A 16,333-nucleotide genomic window follows, 5' to 3' on the forward strand; every position below is an offset into this window, starting at 1 on the left:
TCCCCCTACCACCCTCCAGCCAGCCAGCTTCCAATCACAAACCACCAGTTCATTAAATAGTAGCTCCTTAGGAAATGACTTGGGACTTGGCAATGGGCCGCTTGTTACTTAACACATCCTTCTGGCACACCATCAGTGAACTTGGCCACGGACAAAACAGCACATTAATGAAGTGGCAGAAGGATCCGGAAGTGGAAAGAGCTGACATTTTTCCCCCTAAGACACAGAGAAATGGGCTGCACACAGAAAAATGAGGCTTGGGAAAAATTCCGACAAGGATGAGGAGGAAAGCATCCCAAGCCATCTGCCTCTGATAAGGAAAGAGATGGGCTTATCCTGGGTAGCATGGGGCTCAACGGGGGTGCTGAGATGAGCAGAGAAGAGGACAGGCATGTGTGGATACAGCCTGTCAACCGTGTACATCAAGCAGGGTACCTCCCAACCCAGTCAGAGGAACCCAGGAAAGAAAGTAATCAAGGAGGCTGGGGAAGAATAATGCCAGCCCCACCTTCCCAGGAGGAAGAATTCCATGCCAAATAGGATTACAGGCATGTACCGCCATTCCTGGCTTCTGGGGTATCAGGAATTGAACACGGGGCCTCGCGTACGCTTGCCAGGCACTCTGCCAACTGAGTCACATGCCCAGGCTTCATTATAATTCTCAAGACAGCCTCCCATATTAGACAAGAATTCACAACAACCTTTACTTCTCATGACCATCGGACAGCTGACCACTTTTACTCATTTTAACACCCCGTGTGCAGCACCTGCCGCGGCTTGCTGTGCCTTTATTTTGCCTTCTCACTGCTTCTGGCTCATTCTAGTCCTTCTCCGATCTATAAGAAATCGCTCAATGTCATACATAACGGGCTCCTGAAAATGTGTTCTCCCAGAACAACAAACCTACATGACTTCAAAGTTCTGAATCCTGCTCCCGTAGAGCTAGGAAGGGTGATCAAGCCCAGAGCCACACCCCTTCAGAGTCTACCTCCAGGTGATTTCTTTTCAGTGTTTTGTACCTATGCATTCGTTGCCTTCACAATTCAGGATGCAGTAACCCAAATCCAATGGAGCCAATGATCCATTACCTCAGCATACCTATTGATTTTCATCTTTATCTAAAGACTATTAAGGCCTGGCGTTATCAATTTCAAGACTCATGTTTCCACTTAGTTTCATAAAGTATGAGAAAAGCACGATAAAAATATTCGAATAATTGCACAGATTTCATGCAACTGCGTCAGAGGCTGAGGGAAAAAAATCTGCTGAAAGGTAACTCCTGGCTGGCAGAGAATACTCTCTGTACCCCCCCCCCCGACTTAGGTGGCCCCACCTCAGAGGTCAGAGTGGCCCCCAGGAATTTCTAGGCCATCCGGATGTTTACAGGCTTCACTACACCTTTGTCCCAAATACCAGTCAAGCCTCAATCCGAATGACCTTCTCACCTAAAACATAATCCTCCCCCAGCCTCCTTGTCAAAGCCCCTTTGTGCACTGGCCCCATTTTTAACCTACAGCGTATGCATGGAATTACCCTTCTTCCCTGATGGCCACCTCACAATCTCCACTTCCTTTTGGGGAATCTTGCTCATTACAGAAGTCTTTCCAAGATGGATCAAAAAGGAAAAGCTGTTCTTTCCTCCCCCATTCAGTTTGGATTTGGAAATCACAAGGGCTGTTCTCATTACCCCGTCCCATCCATCCCCTACAAGTCTCATTTTTCTTTTCTTTTCTTTTTTTTATATTGTTTTTTGTTTTGTTTGTTTTTCAAGACAGGGTTTCTCTGTGTAGCACTGGCTGTCCTGGAACTCACTCTGTAGACCAGGCTGGTCTCCCGCCTGCCTCTGCCTCCTGAGTGCTGGGATTGCAGGTGTGCACCACCACCGCCAGGCTCGTCCCATTTCCATAATTATTTATTGTATTTATTTATATTTACTTATTCTGGGCTTGATTTGAAGACCCTGCCATCCATTCCCATCATCAGGCAATGCGCTGTGTGTGCTGCTAATAGTAGATTCATTTATACTCCTGCACTGTTTACATTTTAAACTTCATTCTGTCTAGGACCCCTCAACATCATCTCCTCTCTCAGCTACTGCCAAGTGCACATTTCCATAACACTGTGATGATCAGTCTTTTCCCGGAACTCTTGCAGCAATCAGATAAACAAATGCATGCACATACCTATATATATATATTCACATGTGCATGCACGTACACCACACACACACACACACACACACACACACACACACACACACACACACACGTTTCCCTCCTCCCTAACACTAAATCACCCAGAGCCTTTGACTTTAGTGCAAGTTTCTATATGAAGCAAAACTTTAATCCCACCAAAAGAAAAAGAAAAAAAAAAAGAATCTTCTGGGCTTGGGGGCAAAGTTTTTAGGAAATAGTACAACCCACAGATGCAGAACTAAGAAAGTAAGGTATTGGACACCCTGCCCCTCAACTATGAACCACAGAGATACCTTATGAGGCAATCCAAAAATGCAGATCATTTTATAATAGCTGTTTTCAAGCATGATACAGAGCCAATTATTCCTCCAAGCAGTCACTAGGGCAGAGTGCTACTTGGAAACCTCAATTTTCTTCCCAGGCGATTCAAAACACACAGGGGAAAGTGGGGAGGGGAATCCATCCTGGAAATGTCAGAGGTTGCTCTGGCCAGTGTCTCATGGAAATCTATTCAGGCTCCCGCGCATCGAACAGGCTGTCTTCTCTGTGTGCAGAGCAGAGATAAACACCACTCTTCACCTGCTGCCCCAGCCCTCACCTCAGGTTATTTTCATTATTCTTCACTGTGGATGCTCTTTCTTTAAAACCGTAAAACGAAAATGCTCGCAAAAGCAGAGCCTCAGACAGAAAGAGTTCTCACTGGGAGGGGAGGGTCCCAAGAAGGGGCAGATCTCACTTCCAAATGCAGGTGCCTGGGGATGGGGGTCTGAGCCTCACACTCAGGAAGAGCACAGGGCCCAAGGAGTTTGTTTACATTCTTCTGAGCCACCACAGGTTAGGGACTTTCCTAATTGCCTGGGACTCTGCTTCTCATAGGCCCCAACTTCCCTCCAGGTCCTTTGTTGGAGCCTCTTATGGCTTCGCCCCTGGAAATGAGACTGTTGGGAAGCCAAGTCTGCCTCTGTGAACCTGACTTTCTCCTGTGGAGATTTCTTTTGCAGCCTTGGGAGCCTCCTCAGCAGCACCCAGCCCCGGCCTTCCCACATGCATGGCTCCTGAACCACCTTCACTGTGGGGGCCATCGCCAAGGCCACCCACACCATTGTCCTTTGTGAGCTATTTTTTTTTCCTCAAAACTACTTGTCAAAATTGTCATTGTATATTAAAAGAAACCAGTAGCAGCACCACTTACCACAAGTGGAAAATCCACTCAGAAATGAACTCACAGCAAACAAAATAATGCCACAGTACCCTAGCCAGTCACGTATGAATCCCTAGCTAAAGATACCAAGTTCAAGGCCAGCTCCCCTTCCTTATATAAGGAGACTGCCAAGTCCTGAAGAAGACAGTCCAAGACTCTCTGGCATGAGTAGCAGGGCTGAGGAAAAAAAATTTTAAAGGGAAACACTTTCTAAGCCCAATCTCATTCATTGCCATTGTGTAGGTCACCAAATGTCACTTCTGGTATGTCTGGTAGACAATCTCTCCTACCCTCCTAAAAGGCCAATATACAGAGAGAGAGAGAGAGAGAGAGAGAGAGAGAGAGAGAGAGAGAGAAGAGAGAGAGAGAGAGAGACAGACAGACAGACAGACAGACAGACAGACAGACAGACAGACAGAGACACAGAGAATGCTTAAAAACACCATGGGGAGCCTGTACACCCACAACTTTAAAAAAAAAACACTTAACACCTCCACTAGAAGAGTGTCTAGGAGAGCCCTCTTTCAGTTTAGCACCCTAAATAAGGAAAACCCCAGATTCAAAGTTCTGAAAATCAGTCCCCACACCACACCCCAAGAAGAAGACTCAGCATTCACCCCACAGCTTCTCTGGTTAGGATCCTGATAGGAAATGACATGTGGTTATTAGTTTTGAAGTATCTGGCATCTTTGTATGCAGTATTAGGCGCCCTCCCAAAACCTCAGGGCTTCCCAGATGCACAAGTCCCCACCCAGACACACCCTTCCTACTGGCCTAGGGGTAGCCCCCAACACCAAAAGACAGCTGACATTTAAGACTCGACTGAAACCACACGGACCCTGTCTCTTTGAAATGTCAAGGCAGAAAGCAGCCAGGCCCAGCAGGCTTCTTCAGAACTGGTGAAAAAAAAAAAAACAACTCTTCTTGGCAGCCTTGCTTCAAATCAATCAATAGAGACCACAGGGGGCAGAGTGAGGTAGAGGCTGACCTTTGAGTGAAGGGCAACTGAGATGATTCACAGTCGTGACTCTATCACATTCTGAGTCTTCAGGCTTCCTCCCCACATAACAGATGCTATGGTCCAAGCACCTGAGGATGGCCAGACTGAACTCCATCCGGGTTTCAATTGGATCTTGGTCTGTCCAGGTTTAGAGTGAATGTTTCCTGGTGTGTGTGTGTGTGTGTGTGTGTGTGTGTGTGTGTGTGTGTGTGTGTGTACGTGTGTACAAGTGTGCATACACATGCACATGTATATATGCACTGGTGTTAAGCTGACTGACATCTGTCATTCTTTAAAAGTGGACATATAAGAGTTTGACATTTCCTGCTGGGCAGTGGTGGCGCACGCCTTTAATCCCAGCACTTGGGAGGTGGAGCCAGGTGGATCTCTGAATTGGAGGCAGCCTGGTCGACAGAGGGAGATCCAGGACAGGCACCAAAACTACACAGAGAAACCCTGTCTTGAGAAAAAGAAAGAAAGAGAGAAAGAAAGAAGAGAAAGAAAGAAAAAAGAAAGAAGAAGAAGAGGAGAAGGAAGAGAAGAGAAGAGAAAGAAAGAAAGAGAAAGAAAGAAAGAAAGAAAGAAAGAAAGAAAGAAGAAGAGAGAGAAAGAGCTTAACATTTCCTGACACTTGAGTAGAAAAACAAAATGATTTTTGTGTTTTTAACAAAATTCTCTTCGAAAAGCTTTTTAATTGTGTCCTACTTAGACATAAAATAATATAAAACAAACTGCAAACAAGATCATATGTAGTTTTTTCACTCCTTTCCCATTCAAATAGATGCTTTGCATGTCAGCATAATAAATAAGAAGCAGCATAAATTTAACAAACACTATTACTCTCTTATTTTGTGCTAGTCAGTAAGGGCTTTGTAAATAACTGTTCAGTCCCTACATTAACACTATATGGGTAAGTCCTAAAGGTTAGGTCCTGGTTTTGGAGAAGAGGAAACTGAAACTGATACAGCAACTTGCTCACGGTAACACATTCAGCAAATGCCTGGGCTGGGCCCTGACCTGGGTAGCCTGCCTCAGTGACCCATGATCTTGACCACCATGCTACGTTGCCTGCTGCAGCTAGCCTGAGTTCTCCACCGCTATTATTTCATGCGAACCACAAAACGAAGGTAAAATGAGGTTCTCGTTTCACACGCGAGGAAACTGAGGCAGACAGAAAGGAAGCAGCTTGCCAAGCCCACCCTAGCAAATGAGCGAGAAGTAGAGACTGACTTAATGGGAGTGTCACCTAGTTGGTTACTCCCTGTCACCCAGCAGCTCCCAGACACCTTTGGTTAGAGTTAAGGAAGCAGCTTAGGTCTATGGCTTACAAACTGTCCTTTGCAGAGACCTGGGACCTTGAATTTCGTAGCCTCACAACAATGTGTATACAGAAGGGAAGTCAGACTGTCAAATCCAATTCTGCCTTCAATGGAACAGACTAGGAGCCTTAGTGACAAGAAATAATCTGTCTAAGGACACATATACCTAACCCAACTAAAGCCCACACATAGGACAGGAGGGGCTTAGGGCAGTGGTGGGACTCAGGGTCCCCTGGGTGAAAACTATGTCTTCAGTAACAGTAAGCTGATTCTGCCTTTCCCCCCTGTGTCCCAGAGCTGGACAATGCAGCTGTCCTGGACTATGTGACATGCAATACACGACCCACAGAAAATGAAAGCAGACAAGACAAAGAACTGCCTTCTAGAAAGCAGGCCGTGCAGATGTTTGCACATACACAAGACCAAGAACACTCTTCTCACTTCTAGTTTATTCTGCAAACTCTTTTTTTCCTCACAGAAGTGCCGTGTATTCTTCTGTAAGTTAACTGAGACACGTTATAAAGCTGCTGAGGCACAGTTCCTTATATGGTAAGGACAGACAGACAGATCGAACCCAAACGAGCAATGATTTTTAACAATATAAGTGAGTCCTGAGACCCAAGAGCCTGAGACTGACTGCAGGGGCCTGACCTCCCTGAACAAGAGTGATCAGGCTGGCCCAGGAGCCCTCTGTAGCCACAGCAGCTCATGTACCTGTAGCATCAAAGAAACATCCAAATGTGCAGCACTGATACCCCTGTGGGCGTGTCAACCCCAAGTATGATGGGTGCCGGGTCCCGTGGAGCTTACCTGGAAATAGTCTGTAATGAAGGATCCAAGTTCACTCTTCAGCAGCCGCCTGGGGAGAGAGCAACAAAAACATAGTCAGGCAGCTGTTGGTGGGATGACAGCTCCTGGAGACCAGTTCCAAAGGAGGGTGACAAAGGGCTTATCATTGACGACAGTGTGTTTAACCAGCAGCACAGGGGTGGAATCTAGGCCTGAGGAGGAAGTACTTTTTCCTAGGTCCTGGCAGGGCCCCTCATCCCCACATTGTTACTGCAGTGATAACATTTACAAACATTTTATAGTCTAAAACACACTTTCCATACATTCCCCATCCAAAGATTCCAAGTGTATACAGGATGGTACAATTGCTACAACTACTGTAGATAGAGAAAGCATGCCCACCCCGATCCTACACATTAACCCTTGAGCCAAGGTTCAAACCTAGACCTTCTGCAAACTGAATATCTTTTCCTATAACTCCACCTCTCCTCTCCTCTAACTCCAAAGATGTCCAGACTTGAAATTCACCTTGAGGATATAATGGGGTGGTCTCACCATTCATCATAAATGTAATGAGGCAATCTACAAAAGGGACCACAGTGAGAATTGGATTTCCGGTTACCTAGGCAACACATTGATTGAGCTGCCCTGTAGGTTCCCACGTATTGTTCCAGCACCAGGACCACCAAGGTGAAGAAGATACACAAGGTCTCCGATCTCATAGTTTCTACTCTTAGTCCGAGGATGTGGATAGATAGTATGCTAGTAAATATATCCACAAAGTTTGTCAAAGCATCTTAAGTGCTAACAATATAAATAAGTAGAGATTTGGACAGCAGCCTTTTCCCCCTGTGATAAATAATGGGCCCATCCCTACTGATCCATCCTGAATTTGATCCAGACAATGTGAGAAAAAGCTAAAAAACAAGAAAAACTGGCTCCTGGAATCCAGTAACTTCTCTAGGGAACAAAGTCTCCCTGACTTCAACGTTCTCATTGCCCTTCCCACCTGCTATGGTTATTAAGGAGCAAATACTTGAATTTCTGACAGTCTTGTTGGGTATTAACTTTCCTTCAAACATGCTCACTCATGTCTCTGAAGAACAGACAAGTGCCTACAGCAAAATATCATTCATTATGTACATAAAATGGGAACAAGAATTTGGGGACATAACAAGAGAGAACCACTCATGTTTAAAATTTCCAGAAAAGCTTGGAAAGCTGAAACACATGGAAAATACCACCTTTTCCCATAGCAGGAAGCATGTTAGGTAGATGAAGCATTTTGAGATTCAATGTAATGGCAGGCAACCTAAGAGCCACTCCAGCAATACACCCCAGGGGTTCTCCAAGATGTGGGCAAGTCTGTGAGAGATGAGACTTATCAAAAGCTATTGGGCTGGGGCTCTTGTAAGGGACCGAGGTTCTGTTCCCAGCACCCACATGGAGGCTCAGGAGTCTGTATTCTCTACCCCTTTCTTATAGATGTTGCAGGTGAGGCTCAGAGGAGGGGACTCTTTGTCTAAGAACACAGTAAGGGGTGGAACAAAGAGCCTGCCTAAGTCATCTGGCCACAGAAGAGAGTCTCCAAGATTATACCATAAATATATAACTGTAACTCCAGTTCCAGAGGCTCCTATGCCCTCTTCTGATCTCATGGGTACTAGGCACATATGTGGTGTACATATATACATACAGTCAAACATTCATATACACTCACACATACATACATAACCCATAACCCATCAGACTACTGAAACAGTAGTCCTCAAGAAATCGGAAGTTCCCCAGGAATGCCATGTTCAAATAAGGAAAGTGCTGAACCCTGGTGCTAGCCAAAGGGGCACTTGTCTCCCAGAAAGAGAGTACAAGTAGTTTGTCAACTTGTGAGACCACCGTATAGGACAGTGTGGGGCTGAGACAATGATGGGTCGGTGATGGACAGGACCACACCTTCACCAAGACTGCTTAATTATGCATACCTCTGGCCTTCTATTTCAGCCTAAATAAATCTTATGCCAGGACCCCAAAGATAGACTTGGGAAGTCACTAGATCTCTTTGCTCCCTCTTTCTCTTCTTTTTTTGTTTGTTTTGGGTTTGTTTTTGTTTTTTTGTTTTTTTGTTTGTGTGTGTGTGTGTTTTTGTTGTTATTGGAGTTTTTTTGTCTGTTGTTTTCTCTTTGTTTGTTTGTTGCTTTTTTGAAACAGGGTTTCTCTGTATAACAGCCCTAGCTGTCCTAGAACTTGCTCTGTAGACCAGGCTAGGTTGGCCTCGAACTCAAAGATCCTCCTGCTTATGCCTCCCGAGTGCTGGGACTAAAGTCATGTGCCACCATGCCTGGCTTTTCTTTGCTCCCTTTTCAACATGACTATTGAACTAATCTCCTTTTTCTGCTTTTCACCATCACTTGCTTTTTAAATTAGCTGCTGATGACAGGCCTAGCTTGTTCGGGCAGCCAGAGCCCCTAACTCAGGTAACACTGCCATCTCCAGTGAAATCTAGTAGACATGGCCCTCGTACGGGCACATTCTGCACATCCTCCCCACTAAGACAGAAAAGAGCAGCTGGCAGAGAGAATGGGAAGCCCGCTAATTAATTCTTTGGTCCATAATAATTTACTAGAAACCTGTTAGATGGGTGTCAAATATGATGCTGGTCAAAAGAAGGAAAGGAAAAAGAACTCAAACAAGGGTTTTCTCCTCCCTGGCCACGCCCTCATTCAAAAGCTGAGATTTCTTCCAAAAGTGGTCTGGGGGCCCAAGTTGGAACCCTAGAACCCAAGTTAAAAAAACAAAAACAAGTGGCGTGCACTTGTAACCCCAGAACTGAGGAAGTGGGGACAGGCAGGCCCCCCGGGGCTTGCTGGCCAGACAGTTAGAACTGGTGAGCCTGGTCAGTGAGACTCAAAACAAAATGGATGGCTTCTAAGAAATGACACCCAGGGTTGTCCTCTGGTGCTCACACAGGCGTGTGCCTGCACACCGCATATATAAACACAGGCACACATACCCACAGACAGATGTAAACACACACAGAGACATACACACACCACACACAGATACAGACGTGGTGTATGACCCACGCATGCACACAGTCACACCACACTCTGGATCACAAGTTTATTGAGTTCATGCATAAAGCATAGAAAGAGGAGGTTCCCGGTACCTCGGCACAGGTTCCTACACGGCTCAGAATCTTGCAATCTACCTTCTACTTTTCCCGGTTTTCCTAAGGTTTCTTCCTTGTCAACAGACATGCAATTATTTGCAGAAACAAATTATTAAAATAAGAAGGACAAACTGTACCTAGGATGGTGTCTTTTTTTCTAAGTCGATTTGCTATTCCTGAGTGTCAATTCCCGATATGCACAACATTTGTATTCCTGTATTTTAGCCTAAGCAGCGTCTGCAGAGGCTCAGAAACAGCCACGCTTGTGACCAAGAAGCTGACCTCGGATACAGCAGCTCATTAAACCTGGGAGCCGCTGTCGAGGTCTGAATATTGATGGCCACTTCCCTGCTACCGACAGCAGTAAGCAAGCAAATGTACCCGACTCTCCTCCTCCCGGTCCTCACAGAATGTGTGGGTAGTGAGATCCCCACAGAGCAGGATGACCGCAAGAGGGAAGTGAGTTCATCTTTGAGATGACTTTGTGGATGAGCTCCTGGCTTGGCAAAGGCTAGTCATGAGGATTCTGCCAGGTCTGCCTGACCCTGAAGCCTACGACAGTCCTGCGATCCCACCCTTCTCTTGAGTCCTGCCCAGGACAGCAGGCAGGCCTTGCCCAACCTCAGATTTAGGAACTGGGAAACCTGTGACTGGCACAGCATGGTAGACCCCAGAGCACAGCACTCAAAGGGTTAAAGGGTAGGGCTCATGTAGGGAAAGGGTTGCTGCAGCAGGAGGCTGATGTGAAAGGGCCTTTTGGTCCAGGTCACACCCACATCATCAGTTTCACATTCCCAGACCCCTGCTTCATTTGACAGCAGGGTTCCGCTCACAGCCGCTCCACCACAAGCAGCTGAGCAGTGGGAAGGAAACGTTTACGTGGGACAGACATGTGAGCCCAGTGAAAGCAGAAATAACATGAAGTTCAGTTCGAAGCCAAAAGGAGCCACAGCAGGGGAAAAAGGGGAAGAAGTTACTGGGCTACACTGTGTCACACACCCATCCCTGCCCGGGCTGTGCCGCTGAGCCGCCACCCTGGTTCACAGGACTTCCGGTGATTACACAGACCCTTGATCTCCTCCTTCACACCATGCTGTCAACAGGCTCCACTCATGTTGGCTTGGAGGTAAAGCGGGCGGCTCCAAAGCTGGGTTGCAGCCAGCAGAGGCGCAGGGCAGGAGGGACTCTGAGAGGCCATCTCAATCACCAGCCACCCCCCCCACACACACACACTGCATGTACAGGACGGGTGGAGGAGCAGGTCAGTCAGGTCCCTCTGCCTGTCCGCTGGCTTTATGTCTCCCCAGGTTAACATTCCACTGGCGGCAAGTTCCGACATCCAGCCAGGATGGGTCAAGAGAGTAATAGTGGGTGTTAACTATCTGGCCACCCCAAGTTCTCCCTAGGTCCCTTTATGGGACCCAACTCAACTGCTTCAAAATCCAGGAGCAGCAAGGCCCTCCAGGCAGGGCTCCAAACCAGATGCCACAGCTGTGTCCGTCCAACCTGACCGTTCTTCCTCTGAGGAACCCCACCTAGCAGCTACAACAGGACTAGTGTGGAGGCAGCAGCCTTTTAAGCAGGAGCATAAGAAAGCTCACCTTTCAAGGTCCTTTGGCCTATTCCACTGGGATGCACTGGAGTTATCTTCCCTAAATGGGGTGCAGTGCTACCAGTTCCACACATCTCTGTCTGCACCCCAGTGGGTATCAGTGGGAACACTGAGGAGCAAGGAAACACCCAACAACACGCACATGCTAAACTGCTAACTAGGAGGTGCACACCGTGTGAGATAGCTTACACACACTTGAACGCTCCAACAGCCTCCCAGGTGGGAGTCTCCTAGGCTGCCCTCCTCTGCCTGTGGAGATTAAGGCTCAGAGAAACCAAATGGAGGTGGTACACCCTGTCTGCAGAGGAAGAAGGCAAGCTGGGCAAAGAGGGAATATGAACACTGAGGGCTGAGGAAAATTTCTCTAAAACAAGCAGGTAAGTCTCAGACCCTATGACTGACCCCAGGCAAGGCTGTGAGTCTAATACGGCCAGCTTGGAACTTTCCAGAAAGTCTAGAAATCTTGAATTTTAGGGAAGAAGGGCAGATTTCTAAACAATATTCAGACCAACACAGCTGTACTGGTTCCCAGTTGGCACTTCTTGTTAAGGACCTTCTTGTCAAAAAAAAAAGGGGGAGGGGGGTATTGGGGATTTAGCTCAGTGGTAGAGCGCTTGCCTAGCAAGCACAAGGCCCTAGGTTCGGTTTGGTCCTCAGCTCCAGTTTAAAAAAAAAAAAAAAGGACCTTCATGTCCCCCAAACATGGCTGTTTCTCAACTGCAGCACAAGGGGCCAACACAAGACCAGGCAGACCCAACGAGCTCACAAGGCAGCCTCAAGAGCCCAGCCCGGTGATATACAAGTCCTTAATCCAGAATGTGGCAGGCAAAGCCAGGTGGATCTCTGACAGTCTGAGGCCAGCCTGCTCTACAACGTGAGTTCTAGGCTAGCTGGGCTATGATGAAACCTATCTCAAAAACAAAGAAAAGAAAAGGCAGACCTTATCTTAGTTCCTCCCAAACTAGGGTTTTATTTTTAAAGACATGATCCTCAGTATACCCACTTACTTCAAGATCTACTAATTAGTGAAGCCACACCCAAGTGTCAAATGTGGCCGTTTCCAGTGCTATGGGTAGGACCCTAGCATCTTCTGACAACATGGCGGGCCGAGTTTAAATGCCAACACTTTCTGCAGAGATGACCCCAGTGAGGCAGTCCACCTCTGTGCACCTGTACTTCCTCATCCACACAACAGGGAGACAACATCCATCGTCTAAGCATGACACCTGTACAAGAGTGAGTATACGCACAGCCTTGGAAGGGTGTCACCCTGTGCTCGGCAGGCACCTGCTACGATCATTGCCTCAGGGAACCGTGCCTGACACTGACGTCAGTGCCATCAGCCACCCTTGGGTGGGACTTCAGCTCCCCCACTTCCCATCCCTCGGCAAAGCTTTTCCCAGCTGTGGTCCCCACTAAGGTCAGCAGGCTCAGAGAAATGGGAACCTCTAAGGCGGAATTCCCTATGGATTCGAGCAGCCAACTGACTCCTCAGACGGTAGTCTCACCCCAGACCTGCCAGAGAGCAAACAGTCATTGGAGCCTCCTCTCCTAAAAAACTCGGGGTTCCCTTTATGCCACCACCTTCCTTCTCAAGAACAGAAGTGATGTGACTGGAGAGAGAATGAAAATGTCCATTTCCTGCCTCGGGCCAGCTGCTCCCACTTGCAACTAACTCATCTCTGGCTTCCAAAAATCCTTCGCTCTGAGTACTTATTTCTGCAGAGAAAAAGTCCTCCCTGGGAGCTGAGAGCACAGGGTGAGAAGTGGAAAGACAGTTTTGTCCTCAGCTGCCTGTGTACCTGATTGCCACCTGCTCAACCCTCAGATTCCAACTTAGGAATCAACCCTGTCCCCAATCTAATGATGTGCCCATCTGCTGCCACCCCACTTAAAACAGCAGATGACAGCTCCCTGCCTAGCTCTTCTCTGCTGTAAGCTCGGAGCCACCCATCTCAATGGCTGCCCCAGAACATGTCAGAGACCCGGCAGAGTCCACCATAAACATTCAGTAAGTGGATAACAGCATCAATTATCCCTCCGTCTATAACGCCAACCCAGGTTCTCACAAAAACCAGTGAGTGTCGTCTATCAATCTTGATTTGCTCACTCTCCTTGCAGGCCAGATAAGAGTAAAAAAAAAGCTGTTTGCTGAGGAAGAATGTGATCCAAATCAGGACTCAGCCACCCCTGCTTCCAGAAGATTCCTAAAACTCAGACCTCCAGTCAGGGGTAAGGCTGGAGTGTTAAAACCACATCCAAAGCTGGGAGGTGGTGGTGCACACCTTTAATCCCAGCACTCTAGAGGCAGAGCCAAGCGGATCTCTGTGAGTTCGAGGCCAGCCTGGACTACAAAGTGAGTTCCAGGAAAGGCACAAAGATACACAGAGAAACCCTGTCTCGTACCGCGTCCAAGCTCCAGGAAGGTGTGTGGTTGAGCCAGCACTGATGACTGGCAATCTGGCCAAAATAAGTCTATTCAGAAAGGTCATCCCTTCCTTTGAGGATATCGAATCATGTTCTGTTCTGTTTCCTAAGGCAGTTGCAAATAGAAACTATCCTGATTTATGGCTTTCATATCGACAAAACAGGTGCCTTGACTTTATTTGGGAAAAGCTGACTACTCTGTTTTAGATGGACTTTCTCCTAAGGTCTGGAAACACTTGTTTATAAATTCAATATTGTTTTAGAACTTAGGCACACTTGGACCAAAGTTCTTCCCTGTACGAGCTTCAAAGGCTATCTACAAAGAAAATGTCTTCAATGACACGTCTTTAAGGGCCCACATTTGCAAAGACTGCATTGTACGATCCAGTTACACAGACGCCTGACTTCCGGCCGTCTTGCACGCTGGCTCCCACTTGCAAGCATCCACTCCTCCCAGGTGCATCTCGACTATATTGTCAGAAAGAGGGCCATGGGAAGCTGTCAGGAAAATGCCCACTGCACAAACATGAGGATCTGATTTGTATCCCAAGACTCACATAAGAGCTGAGCATGGTGGTGTGGGTCTGTAATGCCAGCATTGGGATTGGGGTGATTTCCTAGATCTCATTGGTCACCCAGCTCAGTCAAATAGATATAGCCTGGGTTCAGTGTCTCAAAAACAAGGTTAAAATCCTAATCCATGAGTGTGTGTGTGTGTGTGTGTGTGTGTGTGTGTGTGTGTGTGTGAATCACATTTGTGCAGGTGTCCAAGGAGGCCATAAGGAAAATTAACAAGACACTGATATCAACCTATGCCCACCCATCAAGTGTATACATACACATATACACACATGCATGCACACACGAGAGAGAGAGAGAGAGAGAGAGAGAGAGAGAGAGAGAGAGAGAGAGAGAAGAAGAAGAAGAAGAAGAAGAAGAAGAAGAAGAAGAAGAAGAAGAAGAAGAAGAAGAAGAAGAAGAAGAAGAGGTGGGGGGAGGGAAAATGAAGTGGAAAAGGGGGCCAAGACTGGCTGGGATCAGACCCAAGGGAGAGGATTCAGGTTTTGACATTAGATTTGGGTGATCATCAAAAGGCTTGGCTGAATAGAACGGAGAACTGAGAGAGTCATTTCCTCTTAGACTTGGTCTCCACAGAAAGAAGAAATAGCTGTCTGTCCTTGGAAGAATTCAGCCTCACCCAAACTTTAGTTCCAAGCATACTCTGAGCAGTCCATGCAACTCTCAAGTTCAAAGTGAGCTCACCTCATTCAAAACACCGGGGAAATGTCATGCTCATTCTGTCCCTGGGACAATTCATCCCATTACCCTGTGGGATCCTTCACAGCACTTAACACAGCACTGTTCCCCAGCACACATCATAACAGAATAGAGCATGCCTAACATTAGTGAAACATTCTTCTGTACCAGACTTTGTACTAAGGCCACTTCAGCCAGGTCACAATCCCCACAACTGCCATGAGGTTGGTGCTGCTATCACCCACATTTTATGAAACAAAAAACAGACAGAAAAAATTAAGCAACTTCCCCAAGCTCATGGGGCTTAACTAGTCTTGATCTGCAGGGCTCTGAATTCAGCAGTGCTGGCTTTCTTACATTAAAGCATTCTATTGAGCCTAGAACAGATAATGCCACACAGTAGGACTGTCAAGATTAACTGAAGAATGAGTCTGGGGACAACTCGGCCTTCCCTCCTACCACAGCCTCCTTCCAACATTCCTACTGTCCTGTGTTGTTGTCACCTTTACGCCCTCCACCCTGTTAAAAGCATAGATCTGTCCTGCAAACAGGGCTCAGGAGAAGAAAAAGGAAATTCAAAGTCCCGTGTCTGTGAGGTTGTGGGAAGAGTGGCACATTCACTTCAGTGCTGAGATCCATGGAGGGGCTGTGTCTACAGATACTTGCAGATATGGGAACATGTTGGGTGGCTTGCATTATACAGTTTGAGATGTCCAGGTACGGTGATTTGAATGGGAATGACCCCAGAGGTTCATATGTTTACATGTTTGGTCCCCAGTTCGTGGAACTGTTTGTAAAGATTAGGAGGTGTGGCCTTGTTGGAGGTGTGCAACTGGGGTTGGGCTTTGAGGTTTCAAAAGCCCATGCCAGGCCCAGCGTCTCTCTGCCTGCTGCTTCTAGATCAGAATATAAAGCACTCAGCTACTCCTCCAGCACCATGCCTGTCTGCTTCCTGTCATGACATCAGGGACTAACCCTCTGAAACTTTAAGCAAACCCCCAATTAGATGTTTTCTTTATAAATGTTGCCTTGGTCGTGTCTGTTCACAGCAACAGAACAATAACTGAGACACCAGGTCACATATATACCTGGGACATGCTTTACACTCCCAGGTCTACTCTGTGTCTCTGTTAGGGAGGCCTGCTTCCACTCCAGCCACTAGGCTGGAGAAGCCAAAGAGTAGACCTCCCAGAGGCAAACAGAGGCCAAGCTCTGCATTCTAAAAGCTACAGCTTATCCTAGGCTGAATTCACACCCAGGCTGGGCTGTTGTTCCAAACACCAACCCCTGTAGTTCCCACCAGGCTGAAGACAGAGCACCTTTGGTGGCACCCCTAAACTGTAATAAGGGTCACAGTTTCTCGG

General features: G+C 47.1%; 1 protein-coding gene across 1 annotated transcript in view; it reads right to left on the reverse strand.

Moving 5' to 3' along the window:
- Nucleotides 1–16,333, reverse strand: part of Prr5l (proline rich 5 like) — an 83,392-nt gene that overhangs the window by 36,970 nt on the left and 30,089 nt on the right. The window contains exon 4 of the mRNA XM_028895025.2: nt 6,526–6,574. Coding sequence (XP_028750858.1) covers nt 6,526–6,574 — 49 coding nt within the window. The remainder of the gene's footprint in view (nt 1–6,525; nt 6,575–16,333) is intronic.

This window comes from Peromyscus leucopus, chromosome 4, assembly GCF_004664715.2.
Source record: "Peromyscus leucopus breed LL Stock chromosome 4, UCI_PerLeu_2.1, whole genome shotgun sequence".
Classification (NCBI taxonomy): Eukaryota; Metazoa; Chordata; class Mammalia; order Rodentia; family Cricetidae; genus Peromyscus; species Peromyscus leucopus.